General features: G+C 43.7%; 1 protein-coding gene across 5 annotated transcripts in view; it reads right to left on the bottom strand.

The window, feature by feature from the left end:
• CPNE4 (copine 4) overlaps positions 1-16890 on the bottom strand; it is a 259861-nt gene that overhangs the window by 59557 nt on the left and 183414 nt on the right. For all 5 annotated transcript variants that reach the window (XM_082193044.1, XM_082193043.1, XM_082193041.1 and 2 more), the window contains 2 exons: positions 11964-12035; positions 8217-8291 (listed from right to left, as the gene is read on the bottom strand). In XM_082193044.1, coding sequence (XP_082049170.1) covers positions 8217-8291; positions 11964-12035 — 147 coding nt within the window. The remainder of the gene's footprint in view (positions 1-8216; positions 8292-11963; positions 12036-16890) is intronic.

Here is a 16890-nt window from a genome sequence, read left to right as displayed (position 1 = left end):
TCTCTGAGTAAATAGGCCTGCTCTCTTCCGGGTGGCCCTGATTTTGACTTACGGTGGATGGCAATCCAATAGGACAAAGGCCTCTATCAGAGAGGGTTCTAGATGTGCCTCTCTAGGAGGTGAGAGTCAAGTCACTAGGATGGTAGTGTGGCAATGTGTCCTACTTTGCGATCAACCCTTTATTTGAAGGCTGCATCCAGTTATTTTTCAGTTGCTAAATCTTCCTTGAGAGCCAGTGTGGTGTAGTGGTTAAGAGCGATAGACTCGTAATCTGGGGAACCGGGTTCGCTTCCCTACTCCTCCACATGCAGCTGCTGGGTGACCTTGGGCTAGTCACACTTCTCTGAAGTCTCTCAGCCCCACTCACCTCACAGAGTGTTTGTTGTGGGGGAGGAAGGGAAAAGGAGATTGTTGGCCGCTTTGAGACTCCTTCGGGTAGTGATAAAGCGGGATATCAAATCCAAACTCTTCTTCTTCCTCCTCACATATAGCCAGAATCCTGCTTCTGAACAGAGTAACCTCCCACCTTGCTGTTGTTCAGTTCCAGAAAGCATCATAGAACGTTCAGTCATACAGATACCAGATTTGTGAAATTCTTCTGCTTCCAAAGGCGAGGATTCATGTGAATTTGACACCTGCACAACGGCACATCCATATGGAATGCCCACACCAAAGGCAACATTATGTGTGTGGGAAAGAGGAGAACACCTGCTCCTTCAACCATAGGGTGGCTCTCAATCTGTCCCTTCTTGTCAGGTTTCCCGTGACTATAAATTGCAGCAAGATTCGTAGCACTATTTTCAGGTTCGTTGAGACTCGGTATTGCTTAACTCTGGCCTTTTAGTCCAAAAGAATTGCCTGCTTGTATATTGATTTCCACTATGAAGGCTGCTTCACCCATAGGGCTGGATTCAGACTCAAGTCATAGTTAGAGTAGACCCATTGAAATCTATGGAACTTTATGACTAAATCTGGATTCAGCCCATATGGCGGGCTCTGCCAACCTAGTACACTCCAGACACTTTGGAGTACATCTCCCAGGATTGCTGGGTGGGGCCAATGAGAGTTGCAGAAGATGGATTTAGGGAAACATGACTGGTTCTGCCCCCCCCCAGATGCTGAGCCAAGGGGGTACCTTCCCACCTCCTTCCCAAAGCCTAGTAAGCCCTTGCTTTGAGAAGGAAGTGTGAGGGCTCTGGCAGGGTCCTAGAGTTCCCCACCTCCTTCCCAAAGCCTAGTTAGCTTTTGGCAGCTTTGGGAAGGAGACAGAAGGGCTCTAGGACTCTTCCAGAGCCCTTACACCTCCTTCTCAAAGCCCAGCGCCTTGCTTACCCAGCTTTGGGAAGGCAGCTTTGGGCTCGGTGGGGAGCATCAAGTCTTGGGCTTGCACGGTAGCAGACTTTGGGCTCTCAAATTTCAATGGCACCTTGTGCAATGCTAAAATTTGTGAATAGTATGCTGCCACTGTAGAAACAAATTAACTTAAGATCACAGGAAGCTGCCTTATCCTGAATCAGACTATTTGGTCCATCTATCCCAGCATGGTCCCAGTATTTTCCAGTCCTAACGAGAGATTTTGAGGATGGAACCTGGGGCTTTCTGCATACAAGACACATGCTCTGCTACTGAGCTGAGTCCTTCCACTTCAGCTGCAAGGAAGTCCAGTTACATTTTCTGTAGAACGTATTTATGAATTTGATCCCAAACTAATTAAAGCTCATTCTCCTTCCCCCCTCCCCTTAAAAGGCAAGACTCTAGTGTAGTGGGAAAACAAAATATGTTTAGCCTGGTGGGGAATGTTGATATACGATATGATAAGCCGATGTACTGGACCAAAATTTAAATAACAGAAAATAAGAGGGCTCACCCTGGGCAATTTGAATTACACACTCATCTTTAATAATTAGACTCTGCCAAGGGAGAGGAGAGGAAACTAGGATACGTTGTTTCATAAAAGCTCTTTAAATGCATAATGCAAACACTAATTATTTATAAAGTAATGTTATAAACACAGCTTCTGATACTATTATTGCCTGGTAACAATCCAGAATAACTCTTGCTTAAGGAAATATTTTTCCACTTGCTCTGATTCAGCAGATCTCCATTCAGAGTTAATGATATTTCCAAAATGTTTATTAAGATGGTAAACTGGGCCTAATAGCATGTTCAATTTCATTTTGTTGTGCCACAGCAGGAGACCTCTTTATAGAAATAAAAGGTTTAACAGCATTCTAGTTTCACAATATTTTTATAACTCTGTCAATAACAACATACGTATGTGTATATGCCAAACATATACAATTCTCTGGGAAGATAGGCATGCAAATATTTTATCATAGGTTTATTGTGGATTTTAATTTGGCATTGAAAGTATTGTTTGATGCCCATTCAAGCGAGCTTGAGAGAAAAGTGTTTATTCTGTCGTACTGCATAAAGGCAGAATTAGGTACTAGGTACAAAATAACTGCAAAGTACACAGTATGGTGTAGTGGTTAGAGTGTTGGACTAGAACCTGGGAGACCATGGTTCAAATCCTTGCTCCACCATGAAACTCACTGGGTGACCCTGGGCCTGCCTTTTTCTCTCAGCCTCACAAGGCTGCTGTAAGGATAAAACAGGGAAGAACAGAACAATGTAAGCCTTCAGCTCAAAGGAGCAAAGGTGGGATAGAAGTTTCATTAAATTACATTAAATTAAAACATGTAGTCCTTATTCCTATGTAGTTTATTGTGTACAGCTACAAACCACCGTGGAAAACTACTTATTTATCTGTTGCCACTTTTGCTGCCATCCTGCTAATTTGGACAGCCATTTTCCATACAGTCAACTCACAACGTGTGCACCTTTAACTTGTACGATCACAGCTTTACACGTTTGGCGGCGGGCCACTCAAAACTGCACAAATTAAGCACACGCAAGGTGGAGAGATTTAAAGCTCTTTCTCCGTCAGATTTTCCCTGCACGGAAAGAGCTCTTAAGTTCTCAGAGTTGCTTGCTCAGGGCTGAGAGGCTTTTGCGAGACCTTGCGTGGCTGTCCAAAATAATAATAATAATAATAATAATAATAATAATAATAATAATAATAATAATAATTTATTATTTATACCCTGCCCATCTGGCTGGGCTTTCCCAGCCACTCTGGGCGGCTTCCAAAAAAATATTAAAATACTGTAATACATCAAACATTAAAAGCTTCCCTAAACAGGGCTGCCTTCAGATGTCTTCTAAAAGCCTGGTAGTTGTTGTTCTCTTTGACATCTGGTGGGAGGGCATTCCACAGGGTGGGTGCCACCACCGAGAAGGCCCTCTGCCTGGTTCCCTGTAACTTGGCTTCTCACAGTGAGGGAACTGCCAGAAGGCCCTTGGCGCTGGACCTCAGTGTCCGGGTAGAACGATGAGGGTGGAGACGCTCCTTCAGGTATACTGGACCGAGGCCGTTTAGGGCTTTAAAGGTCAGCACCAACACTTTGAATTGTGCTCGGAAATGAACTGGAAGCCAATGTAGGTCTTTCAAGACTGGTGTTATATGGTCTCGGCGGCCGCTCCCAGTCACCACCACAAGATCTTGCAAGAGCCTCCCTAAACTTGCGCGAGACCTTCCTCAGCAAGGCTTTTATGTTCTCCACCTTGTGGCAGGCTCTCTCTGCACAGCAGCTTCAGAAAGTTGCAGGTGGTCATACCAGGGTTGGCGCTAGGCTTGTTCCGACAATACACAATTTTGACTTTACACGCAATCTCCAGAATGTAATTCCCGCACAAGTTGTGAGTCAACTGTATTTCCATCCAGGGAGATGGACACATAGAGGGCCACCTCTAGGTTTGAGGGGACTCCTGGCAAATTGCATCTGGCGAATCCGATTGACACCAGCAGGGCTTACTGGCAGTGGGTTGCAGAAGCACCAGGATCAACGACGAACAACTTTGAGTTCCCTGCCATTTAAAATTGCTCATACTGCTCTGACATAGTGCCACCCAGGGCATCATGGTAAATTTAAAATGGTGGGTGGCTTCTCAGGCCAATCACTACCATCAGGTAAACCTGCAGCTGAAGGATCAGGCAGGTGGGAGGGCCAAAATGGGCATCAGCATGAGGGGAGAGACTCCATCAGGCAAGGCCTCCTTTCACCTGCCTTGCTCTACCCTCTGCTTCTCGATGTGTATTGTATTGTATTATATTATGTACTGTGGCTTGCCGTTGTTTTATTGCTTATAGTTTAGATATTATTGTAACTGTTGAGTGGATTTCTGTTTAACTTTTATATGTCTATATTATTATTTTATACTATTCTAATGATTGTTGAATGATACTTTTTTGATGGAGGTTGCCTATTTTAAAGTTATCTTTTATTATCACATTTTTGTATTGCATTAGATTGTTATAAGATGTACATTTTTTGTTTCTTCAGCCTTGAGTATTGTAAGACAGAAAGGCGGTATACAAATTAAAAATGATGAAAATGGTGATGATGGCACACAGTCGGGGCATTTGAACTGCAGCAGCTGCTTGGGATGATGAGCGCCTATGTTTGCTCTTTGCAGGCATGCTCCACGCTTTGGAGCTCAGTGACCCAGGCCCGTCCCCCAGCCACCTTTTCTTTTGCTCCAGAGGATTCCCCACAAAAACACTCTCTTTAAAACGCAATGGGAACAAGTAACCTATGAAAAACATGAACTGACATTTGCTCCGATTCAATGCCAAAGAGCAGCGTTTCGCGGGGGAAACTCCAGGATGAAAACAACAACAACAACACACAGACATACCCGGACACAGAGTTTTTATGTAAGTGTGGACCTGTGCATGGAAAGGGTGAGGCAAAAGGGAAGTGGGTGCATCACTCTGGGGATTTAAATTTACATTTAAATGCTTGTAAAAAATCTTCCCTGTGTGAAACAAGTGAGAGCTGCAGCAAGATAAGGCAGCGTGAAGCATTCTGTGACATTATCTCTTGTACAGTGGTACCTCGGGTTACAAACACCTCGGGTTACAAATGCTTCGGGTTACAAACTCCACTAACCCGGAAGTAGTACCTCAGGTTATGAAATTTGCCCCAGGATGAGAACGGAAATCGCGCGCCGGCAGCAGGAGGCCCCACTAGCGAAAGCGCGCCTCAGGTTAAGAACGGTTTCGGGTTAAGAAAGGACCTCCAGAACGAATTACGTTCATAACCCGAGGTACCACTGTATCTGGCTTTCCATTTCACCCCCACCCACCTGCAACATACAGCAATCACTGAGTGAACTCAGTTCTCATTGGAATGTGCGTTTGGGTTTCCACCTTGGTGGGCAAAGATTGTATCTCCTGCAAATTATGGGGCTCCCCCAATCCTGCTGCTATCTACCCCTTGTGAGATAGTGGTGCTGTTTTGGCTGTGAAAGCAATGGCATTCACGGCTTGAACATCAGAATTAGAGAGATGTCTGTTCTAGCCTATCCATTTTCCTAAATGCAGTGAAGGTTCTTCTCCAGGGTGGTAAGCAGGTAAGCATTCACAAACATTCTCCACTGATACAATCTTGAGAGAGCTGTACCGCATGATTATACAGAATGGGTGGATTGCCTTTTATTCAACTGATGGAGAGAGTTCATCTGCCAAACACATTAGCACAGTCTTCTAGAAAAACACCACCACTGGTGCATATTCTCCTCTGTTTTGATGTTCCTTGTAAGGCTGTGGAACTCCTATCTCTCTGCTCCTGATACATACTTGGGATCAAATCTTCTGAATGACCTTAACAGCTATAATGTTAACTCTGCCTGCAAGGGCATTGTTTTCGCCAGATTATAGAGTACACTTTTGGAAACAAAGGAAAATCAGCTACGGGTGCACCTGCTCTTTTGTAATTTGGGGGGATGCTTTTTAAAAAAATATCTTTTTGGCATGACCACCAGAACACAAACTACAGCTAACAAGCCTGCTATAATTTTGTGCTGTGTGGCTTCACATGCGTGTGTGTGTGAAAACGCTTAAATTTAGCCTCTCAAACTCCCTGCCAAGGAGTTAAATATAATAGGCAGGTTTTCAAAGGAGATTGAGAACTAGTAGTTCTCTCCCCAATGAAGCATGATTCACCTTTCAGAGGAGAGGCAAAACCAAAGGTCCTGGATGGTTAGAATGATTAAAGATCCCTAACTTAAGGATGCTATTAACCTTTGCACTTTAGTCAAATTACAAAATCATTACACTCTGCCCACCTAAATATTTCTGGCAGTTTTAATTAGATTTGCTACTACTAATCATATGCAGTCTTTGCAGGCTAATGCTGTTCATAGTCATAATCTCCCCCAGGTGAACAGACCTTCTTCCACCGCTCCCTGCATGGTTTTACTTTCCTGATTGCCTGCAATCTTTGACTGCAAGGAACAGTGTTTAAGCATTTACAGCTGAACCTCAAGATAATATAGTTCCACTGACTTAAAATGAATGGTCTCAGTACAATAAGCAGGTGCACAGAGGCAGGAGCAGTTCATAGGTTGAAGGATACGAGCCTCAGCAATGGAGTCAACCCTGTGCACAGACCTCCAGGCTGGTACCAGGATTGAGAGGGTCCTCCATTCTTAAGGAAATCAGCCCTGAGTGCTCACTGGAAGGACAGATCGTGAAGCTGAGGCTCCAATACTTTGGCCACCTCATGAGAAGAGAAGACTCCCTGGAAAAGACCCCAATGTTGGGAAAGATGGAGGGCACAAGGAGAAGGGGACGGCAGAGGACAAGATGGTTGGACAGTGTTCTCGAAGCTAGTAACCGAAGTTGACCAAACTGCAGGAGGCAGTGGGAGACAGGAGTGCCTGGCGTGCTCTGGTCCAGGGGGTCACTAAGAGTCGGACATGACTAAACGACGACAACAACATGGCAGTCACCCTCCATATCTCACTAGTGGTGGCAGTGGCAGACATTTAAATGTCTCAGAGTATTCATAATGCAGCATCACTCCTCAGCATTATGGGATTTGTTTTAAAAAGTGGTTCCCAAATCTACCACTCAGTGTGGGGGTGGGGGAAATGTCAGCACTAGTAGGCCCTGCAGCCGGCACCCCAACAGCTGCTCTTCATCCAAAATGGGAAGAGGGGACCTGCTATTTGCCAGGTGCAGCTGGACTAGATCCCCCATCATTTCTGACCATGCTGCCTGAGACTGATGGGTCTTGTTGTCTAACAATATCTGGAGGGCCACAGATCATTACCGCCCCTGCCCCCCAGCTGCTATATGAGAACTCATAATTATAGAGGGGATACCTCCCATTAAGTTAAATGAGGAATTCTCAGTTATTGTGCTTGTATGATCTATTAGCGTAACTGGAGCGAAAAGAGTGATCTGTGTAGGTCAAACCCAGCTGCCAACAATCTTAGTTGCACACAAGCATGACCAAGGAATAACCAAGGTGGTGGTGGTAGAAGCAGGGTTATTTTCAAAGGTTGTGGTCATTGGGATTGTTCAACTACCAAACCAGTGGTCCCATCAAATGCTCCCCTTGCCTTTTCCCCACATGCATGAATGGCTACAGTCCACTCCTAGGTGCATCTGGAAACATTGCTGTCTTTCACCCCCTCTGATCCCTGGTGGCTCACTCCACACTTATTGGAAACTATTGTGTGTGTGCGCATGTTAAGAGCATTGTGTCCTGCCTCCCCCTACCGATCTCTGCAATGCCTCCACCACTCATAACAATGAGAATTTTGCTAGCGCTGTGCAGACATTACAGTACAGAGAAATGGAGAATAAAGTTTTTCCATAGAATAAGGACTGTTTGGTTAAATGAGCAAAAAAGTTGTGCCAAACACACACAAAGGGAATTAAATTCCCTGTTGCCTGATATGCGCAGCTAGGAAAACCGTCCAGAAAAACAACAGCACAGACTCAAAACTATTCCACGGAGTCCCTAAATTTATAATTTAAGGCATCAATCTGGAATGTTATGTCTTTGATGGCTTGTAAAAAAAGCCAACTGATGTGATTGGCGGCATTTTAAATACATGAGGTCTCAGCATAATTGAATTGTCTTGGTCTTAATTACATTCCATTGGGATTCTCTTTTTTTAATCTAATTACTATGCAACTTGAAGAAAGCCTTATTATGAGCATTGATTTGAAATCTCTGATATGTTTAATAACATCAGCATTCCAAAAATAGCTGCAGCAGGGGATGTCTGAGTAAAACTCATTTGTCTACATTCTTATGCTGTCTTTCGGTCAGGTTAACATCAAACTGCTGGCTTACCTTGTCATCCAATTTCCGTGCACTGAAGGAAAGCTCAACATAGTCATCGTTACCAGATAATTCTTCAGCAATCACCTAAGTGAAAAATCACAGATAAGTTTAAATGGAGGAGGGGTGGGGGTGGAATTAAATCTGGAACAGTGCCATTTCCTAATGTGCCTTCATGAAGATTTTACTTATGTAGTAAGCCCTGTGAGGCTGCAGAAATGTGACAAATGTGACAAGGAAGCTCGCCTGATGCCTTTGTTAAATATCTTTAGGCGCCAGGAAAAAAAGTCCAGCTTCTCCCAGGCCTTTGGTTAATTAAGCCATCTATGTCCTCTTAAGCTGTGTGTGAGGAGTGGTGGTTTTTGCTTTTGTTACTATGCATTTTTGTGATTTTATATTGTAAACTGCCCTGTGATTCGCGGATGAGGGGCGGTACAGAAATTTTAAAAATGAATGAAATGAGGCACAAATGCCAATATAATTTAAAGCCAGGATATCCCATTTCTGGGCACCATTGTTAATTCAGCCCTGGGGACCCACTCCACCGTCTCTCAAGACAGACAGATGCCAACCAAACAAGGGCACCACTGCTCACCAGACAATGAGCTGAGAGGATGGGGCAGAAGTCTATTTTGTCCATTCTGACAGAATCACGCTGAATAATAAATCTGTTATCCTAGCAATAAGGGCTTCGTGGTGTGGAGAATACAGACTTACACATAGCTAAGCAATATCATTACAAGCACTATCCCGAGAGGGAGACAACGTTAAAGTATGAGTCGCTCTCACACTCATGTACACAACTGAAACTTTTTTTAAATAAAAATGTTTCAGTGAAATTGAGACTGATCCCCCTCACCCCTGTGTATAAGGTAAAGGTAAAGGGACCCCTGACCATTAGGTCCAGTCGTGACCGACTCTGGGGTTGCGGCACTCATCTCACTTTATTGGCCGAGGGAGCCGGTGTACAGCTTCTGGGTCATGTGGCCAACATGATTAAGCCGCTTCTGGCGAACCAGAGCAGTGCACGGAAACACTGTTTACCTTCCCGCTGGAGCAGTACCTATTTATCTACTTGCACTTTGACGTGCTTTTGAACTGCTAGGTTGGCAGGAGCAGGGACCGAGCAACGGGAGCACACCCTGTCGTGGGGATTCGAACCGCCGACCTTCTGATCGGCAAGTCCTAGGCTCTGTGGTTTAACCCACAGCGCCACCCGCGTCCCTCCCATGTGTATAAAGGTAAAGGTACCCCTGCCCATATGGGCCAGTCGTGTCCGACTCTAGGGTTGTGCGCTCATCTCACTTAAGAGGCCGGGTGCCAGCGCTGTCCGAAGACACTTCCGGGTCACGTGGCCAGCGTGACGAAGCTGCTCTGGCAAGCCAGCACCAGTGCAGCACACAGAAATTCCGTTTACCTTCCCGCTATAAAGCGGTACCTATTTATCTACTTGCACTTAAGGGTGCTTTCGAACTGCTAGGTGGGCAGGAGCTGGGACCGAAAGATGGGAGTTCACCCCGCCACGGGGATTCGAACCACCGACCATATGATTGGCAAGTCCTAGGCACTGAGGTTTTACCCACAGCGCCACCCGCGTCCCTATCCCCCTGTGTATAGCTGCATATAAAAAAAAATATGTGTTGTGTTGTAGGGCTGGGCGATAATCAGCTTTTCAACACTGTGATGTATCACCAGCCAAACTTCGCAATACATTGCAATGTTGAAAAGCAGAGGAAGGAACAAGCTGCATTGGGCCTCAGCAGGAGCAATGGTGATTTCGCCCTGATGCCTTGCAGGACCAGGGCTGATGGAGCTCGTTCCTCCACGTGCCAGGCAGTGGCTGGAGTCTGTCCACTGACAGCAACCAGCACGCTGAGGGAGAAATGAGCTGCACTGGCTCCGGCGCCTCATTTCCCCCTTGGTTTGAGGGCCAGAGCACGATGGGGCCTTCACCCATGATATGCCACTGAGTGAAGTTGCCATGGCACTCTGGCCCTCAAACCGGTCCTGGGCGATGTATTGATACATCACCCAGGCCTAGTGTGGAGAAAGGGGATCAGGAGAAGTTTTTCTTCCTTTCTCATAATACTACGGAAGATTCAGTGTAGACAAACTGAGTCAATTTTCCACACGCTGCAGAGGTAAACTATGGTATCTGCTCCCACAAGAAGGAGTGGTACCTACTGTGACGTTAACATATGAGAGTGCTGGAGGTGAAATAGTTAAACAACTTACCCAATCAGAACCCAAGGGGGTGGAGTCAGAGGGACTATAAAACCAGCTCTGGGAGGGGCGAAGAGGGGAGTTCGTTGGGAGTTGGGTGGTTGGTTGGAGTGGGAGTGAACTGGGATAGAGTCTGTGGGTAGGTTGAGTTAGTGTAGCGAAATAAGCTGAGTCAGGAACAGTTAGGAGCTAGGAAGACAAGTAAATATCTGAGAGGTGGTTTAGTGAGTGAGAGCAGGTAGCGGAAGTTATAGGTCTGGATAGCCACCCCATGATTGTAATTGACAGATACCGTTTATGAAACCACACGCTTGTTAAACTGCAATAAACAAACAGAAGTTTATGTTCCAATTTAACCCTGACTGGACTCAGTATTGTACCAGGTAGGGTCTGGGTGGTGGCAGTGAGAAATAAAGTGGTGGCACAGGGGGCTCAATAGACGGTGAAACGTCTGGGGACCCTGTGTGATCGCCACACCTATCAAATTGGATGGTTTTTTAAAGGATTAGACAAATTCATGGAGGGCTAGGCTGTCAGCTATCACTAGCCACAATGGCCATGGTCTGCCTCTACCACCAGAAGCAGAATACCTCAGAATAATTTTGGGGAGAGAGTGATCCTGCGCACATGTCCTGCTCATTGTTTTGCCATCAATATCTGGCTGGGTGCTGTGACAACATGATGCTGGACTAGATGGGTCTTCAGCCTGCGAAAGCAAACACTGGCAACTTCTACTCCCATTTCCATATTTGCTGAAATTCTCTCACACCCCCAAGTGTTTCTCTTTACTTATTTGTTTTAGACAAGTCACTGAACATTTGACTGCTCCTTATAATCTAGACAAAATTACTCTTCCAGGCTCACTGACCGGATGATTCACGCTGATCTCATTTGTCTGATGGGTTTCAGGTCCATGAGAGACATTTAACTAGGTTACAAATACTGTCAATATAAATTTTAAACCCCATTAAAATTTCCCTGAGTTTTTAACATTGCATTTTGTGGCCACATGCCCATATTGTAATGCTGATTAGATAATTCCTCAAATAATGGGAAACTAAAGAAAATACCTTGGGTTATATCTGAACTTGGGTTGCAGCGTTACCTATGTATACACAGAAGTCCTATTGAATTCTAGGGTCTTAGAGTTAGGATTGAAATCTAACTTGTTTATACTTTGTTCCTATTGAAATTGGTGCGGATTAAGTTCTTATTGATCTGTCCCACTGATTTCACTGAGACTTAGTGCAATTAAATTTCTGTTGCAACACACTAAAACTGCTAACCCTTTGCAAGCTGGTACATGAAGATTACATTAAAAAGTGCTCATCCATAAGTCTGTTTTTTCCCTGTTTCCCTGTTTTCATTCTGTGATTTTTTAAAAAAACCCACCACAAAACTGTATTTAATTTTTGCACTTGTATTTAAATACATTTTTAAACAATCTGGGTTATAGTCAATGTGAGGAATATTGCATCTTTTTTATTTATAAAAAATATCCTGAGGCAAAAGAAAAGCTTATTCAGATGGACCTACCGTTATGGAAGATTTTCCTGCCGTGTTGCCATGTTTCAATAAAGATTTTGAGAGTTTTCTCTGTGAAACAATCTGCAGGAAATGATAAGAGAGGGTGTTAGAAAATGTATCTAGGTTTGTGATGTAATTTTCCTCTAAGAAATGTATGTACATGCCTCACCAAATAATTCACTAAAACAGAGATAAAGTAATTCCACAGGGCAGGAGATCGCAATCTGGTTTTAAAGATGAAGGATTAGTGAACGATCTCAAAATAGTTCTTGCACAGAAACTTAGAAGAAACCTAGAATCAAGGTTGCAATTCTGAACACACTTGTTAGGGAGGAAGCTTCAACTAGTACAGTGGAACTTACTTCTGGGCAAAAAAATCCAACATGCATATAGGATTGTTGCCACCTCTGTGACAAATGGGTTTTTCAGTTGTGGCCCCATTTGCGGACTGTGTTTACCAGAGAAGCAATGACTAGCACTTTCCTTCAGTTTTTTTACTTGTCAGGCTAAGACATTTGAATTAACTCAGGCTTTGGGTGCTGAAGTTAGCCATTACTCTTTTGCTCATCTTTTTGTGGGGTGGGGTAGGACATACAATTTTTACTGTATGGTTGGATGAGCATTTGGGGAATTTTATATTGCATGCTGTTTTTAATTTGGTTTTATTTGTTTGCATTCCCTGGTAAGTCATTCTGAGGCTTTTTTAACAAAGTAGCAAGCTGAGGTAAACCATCATCATTTCCCATGTTCCTGCAGTGCCTTGGTGGGCACATACTTAACTTGTGTCTGTTAGGGGGGAAAGCAGGTATAGATATCATCATCACCATCATTGTAAAAACAATAACCTTTCAAGTGAAATGGATATCATTTCTAGAAGATGAAGAAAAGGTGAGCAACCACTTACAGTGGTACCTCGGGTTACATACGTTTCAGGTTACATACGCTTCAGGTTACAGCCTCCGCTAACCCAGAAATAGTGCTTCAGGTTAAGAGCTTTGCTTCAGGATGAGAACAGAAATCGTGCTCTGGTGCCGCAGCAGCAGCAGGAGGCCCCATTAGCTAAAGTGGTGCTTCAGGTTAAGAACTGTTTCAGGTTAAGTACGGACCTCCGGAACGAATTAAGTACTTAACCCGAGGTACCACTGTATTTACAACCTCAGAACTTTTTTTGTCTGAGAGTGCGGGCTCATGGTGAGAGGGCAAAAGACTTTCTGAAACTGCTCCTGTTTTTGTTCTAAATGGCTTTTCTTTGTTATCTATGTCATTTTAAATTGTGATTGATATTAATGATGTATTCTTAGTTTTAGATTTTGTTGTGGAAATTGCTTTCCATTTGATTGTGTACATTTCGATGTGTTTTATTTATTGTTTATGACTTTTGTGATGTTGGTAATTATGTAAATCTCGTCATGTTGCAAGCCGCCTTGAGCATTGTTTTAACTGTGGAAAGGCGGCATCCAAATAAAATGATGATGATGATGATGGTGAAACTCACCTTTTCAGTCATCACCTCCACCTGTTTCATAGTCTGGGCAGCACCAGTGATAATCATCCTGGTGGTCCCCATTTTTCCCTCACAGGGCATGGCCCTCACTCTGATTTGTCAACTCATGGCATCACCATGAAGCCAAATGAGAGCGAGGGCAATGCCTCAGAACATCCCAAAACGAACAGCACAAACGAACCCTTGCATCTGGAACTAGGGAGAATGGCTTGCAGCTGACAGACATGACCTGGCACCAACACCTCTTGTTTGGGAAACCAATCAGTGGGAGATAATACGTTTTGGTCATGCATCTACCTGAAGCTACTTCTGCCTTAAGCCACAGCCTCCGAAGCATCAAATAAAACAGATATTGCTGCTTTTTTGATTCAGTGTCTGCCCGCATGGCTAGAAGATTGAGGTACCCTGTCAATCTGCAAGCTGTTACAATTATCTGTCATATGCTCACTTAACTTCCTGGGGGGGGGGGAACATGATTGGCACCTATTTTCTTCTCTGGCAACTGTGCAATAAATCAAAATGTGCCACAGCTTCAATGGTGGAAGGAAGAACACTATGAAAGAGGAGGGCTGAAAAGCAAAGCTTCATTTATGAGAAGCAAATAGCAAATGCAAGACCAACTAAAATGTTTGGGCTAGCTTTAAAAAAAGAGCTCTGTCTCTTGCATTTGAGTACCCATTTGGTCTGAGCTACATTTTCGTGCTTCTTTTTTTAAAAAATAGACAAATGGTATGCAAAATGTTTTGCAAAAATATTATGTGCATAATGCATGTAAGAGTCAAGCCCCAACGTGATACTAAGTTTCTGCAGCATCATTTTAATGTGTAAGTATTTTTATACAGTGATATGCTCTGCTGTATGTTTCTGCATACTTTCAAAAACCCGGAGCATATATGCAAGCAATAATACACATAACAGTGTACATAATATGTGAGAATGGGTCATATTGTTAATTGAAGCGGTAAAAAATAATAATACTTCTTGTTGAAATCAAGGAACAAGACGTGAATTAGAAAAGCATTGTGTGGATTGGCTTGACATTGACATTTTCAGAAAATACTGTCCCTGCTAATGATTCCCCACCTCCACCTTCACAACAACTTTGTGAGGGGGTTGTGCTGAGAAATAATAATAATAATAATAATAATAATAATAATAATAATAATAAATACCTTTATTGTCAATATACAACCTGTGTATAATGAAATAAACCAAGCCTCCCCCCCAACACTCAATCTCATTGCACTCTGTGTGCTTGTCACACAACACACCAACCCCGAAAGTCAGTTGCACTATATTATTTTCTGTTCAGCAGCCTAACAGCCCATGGATAGAAACTGTTTTATCCCACCTTTGTCGCCAGTATTAAGTAGTGGATTGACAAAGCAGACCACACAGAGATTCCTCCAAGTAGTTCTTTAAAAGTAAGCTGGAACTGAACTGAACTGAACTGAACTGAAATTAACTGAACTGAACAGCTCAGCCGACCTGCTTTTATAGGCAGCCGGCTGTCAACATTGTAACAACAACAACCCAGGGTTTCCTGCCTAATTTAACTGATGTGGACCTGAGTGAAAACTATATACATAATACCCCTGGTGGCCAGGGTAGCACTTCAATACATAACAAGCCTGTTGGTACGACTGGTTATAATTCTATATCTCCTGCCTCAGGGTAGAAGATTAACCCTGGCTCATTCAGCTTCTTGGTTAATTGGGGGACGGGGTGTCAGCAGTGATTTCACTATCCAATTCTATGACCGACGTTCTGCTTAACAGTATCATATAACCTCCCACCACTCATTGAGAGCCATTGTTCATAGCAGAGAGAGTGTTGCCCTGGAGAGTAAGGTAAAGGGACCCCTGACCATTAGGTCCAGTCGTGACCAACTCTGGGGTTGCGGCGCTCATCCCGCTTTATTGGCCGAGGGAGCCAGTGTACAGCTTCCGGGTCATGTGGCCAGCATGACTAAGCTGCTTCTGGCGAACCAGAGCAGCGCACGGAAACGCCGTTTACCTTCCCGCCGGAGCGGTACCTATTTATCTACTTGAGTTTGACTGCTAGGTGGGCAGGAGCTCACCCCATCGCAGGGATTCAAACCGCCAACCTTCTGATCAGCAAGTCCTAGGCTCTGTGGTTTAACCCGCAGCACCACCTGCGTCCCTTGCCCTGGAGAGAGAGAAGTTCAAAAACCCACCCAGCTGTGAAGCTCACTTTAGGACTTCTGGTAGGTTGAGAGATTGTGACTGGCCCTAACTTACTTTGCAGGATTGATGTAAGGACAAAATTTGGCGGAGGCCATGTTCACCACTCTGAGCTCCTTTGAGGAAGGAGCAAGATAGAATGCAGTCCATAAACAGGTACAAGATGGGATTCATTGCAAACCTTCCAGTAAGAAACCCTGAGAGATTTCTAATGAAGTGTCAAACACTGAGATCTTTGCTCATGCAGTAGCTACATTTTCTTAAATAGCATGGTTGGAATTATTTTGATGCTTCTGTCACTCACGCGCTCGTTTAAAGGAGTGCACAAGGAGTGCCACAGCAAATATTTATCACACAGAAATGCGGCTTTTTTGTTCTCCCAGCCACAAGCTGTCAAACAAACGAATAGTAAAATGGATCAATTTGGCAGTTAAATGCCTTCATCATTGCCTTTGACAGTAATGAAAAATTAGGCAATGCAGGGCATTAATTATATAATTGAGAGGAAATCAATTTTTACTGGCATTAAACTGCCCTTTGAATATGCATGCCTCTTAACTAGTCACCTTTTGGAAACTGCCATCAATTATAAATCATGTTTATTGCTTATTTATAGGCATAAAAATCCCCTACCAAGAAAGATCATAAAGACTGCTGGCTTCTAAGCAAGCAAGTTGCAACCAAGCAGAAAACAGATATTAGAAGCAGCTGAAATATCAAAAATGCAAACAAACAAATATCAGTAGTTCAGGGGTCAAGTTTCAAGGAAGATCTCCGATATGACTAAATGAGCACCCTTTGACTGTCTTAAGTTTGACCTCTTTTGTCTGCATTTTGCAGGCGAAAACTGGCTTTCAGTGGGTCAAAATTAATCTGTTAGACTTATAATACAGTTCTCAGTCTGTACTTTGCTGATCTTCATTACGATAATGGAAAACTTCCCAGGCTCAATGTCAGATGATAATGGTGCACTTGGGCCCATGCCTGCAAGGGGGTCCAGACTTTGATTATTTTTATTTTTAGTTTTAGTTTTAAGTAAGCCTATATCCTTCCAAGAAGGAAGGTAAACTGATGCAAAATGTGTAGGCAGCTTTCTAACTGATTTCTGTGAGATGAACCAGCCTGGCTGGTCCCACCTTTCAGTGCTTTTAGCCAAGCAGTGAAGTCAAAGTTGTGATTGACAAGTGAGATATTTGGACAACCAGTGATAGGAATTACTGGGGTCCGA

This window comes from Podarcis vaucheri (genome assembly GCF_965113315.1).
Source record: "Podarcis vaucheri genome assembly, chromosome: 12".
NCBI lineage: Eukaryota > Metazoa > Chordata > Lepidosauria > Squamata > Lacertidae > Podarcis > Podarcis vaucheri.
This window is presented reverse-complemented; position numbering and strand designations above follow the sequence as displayed.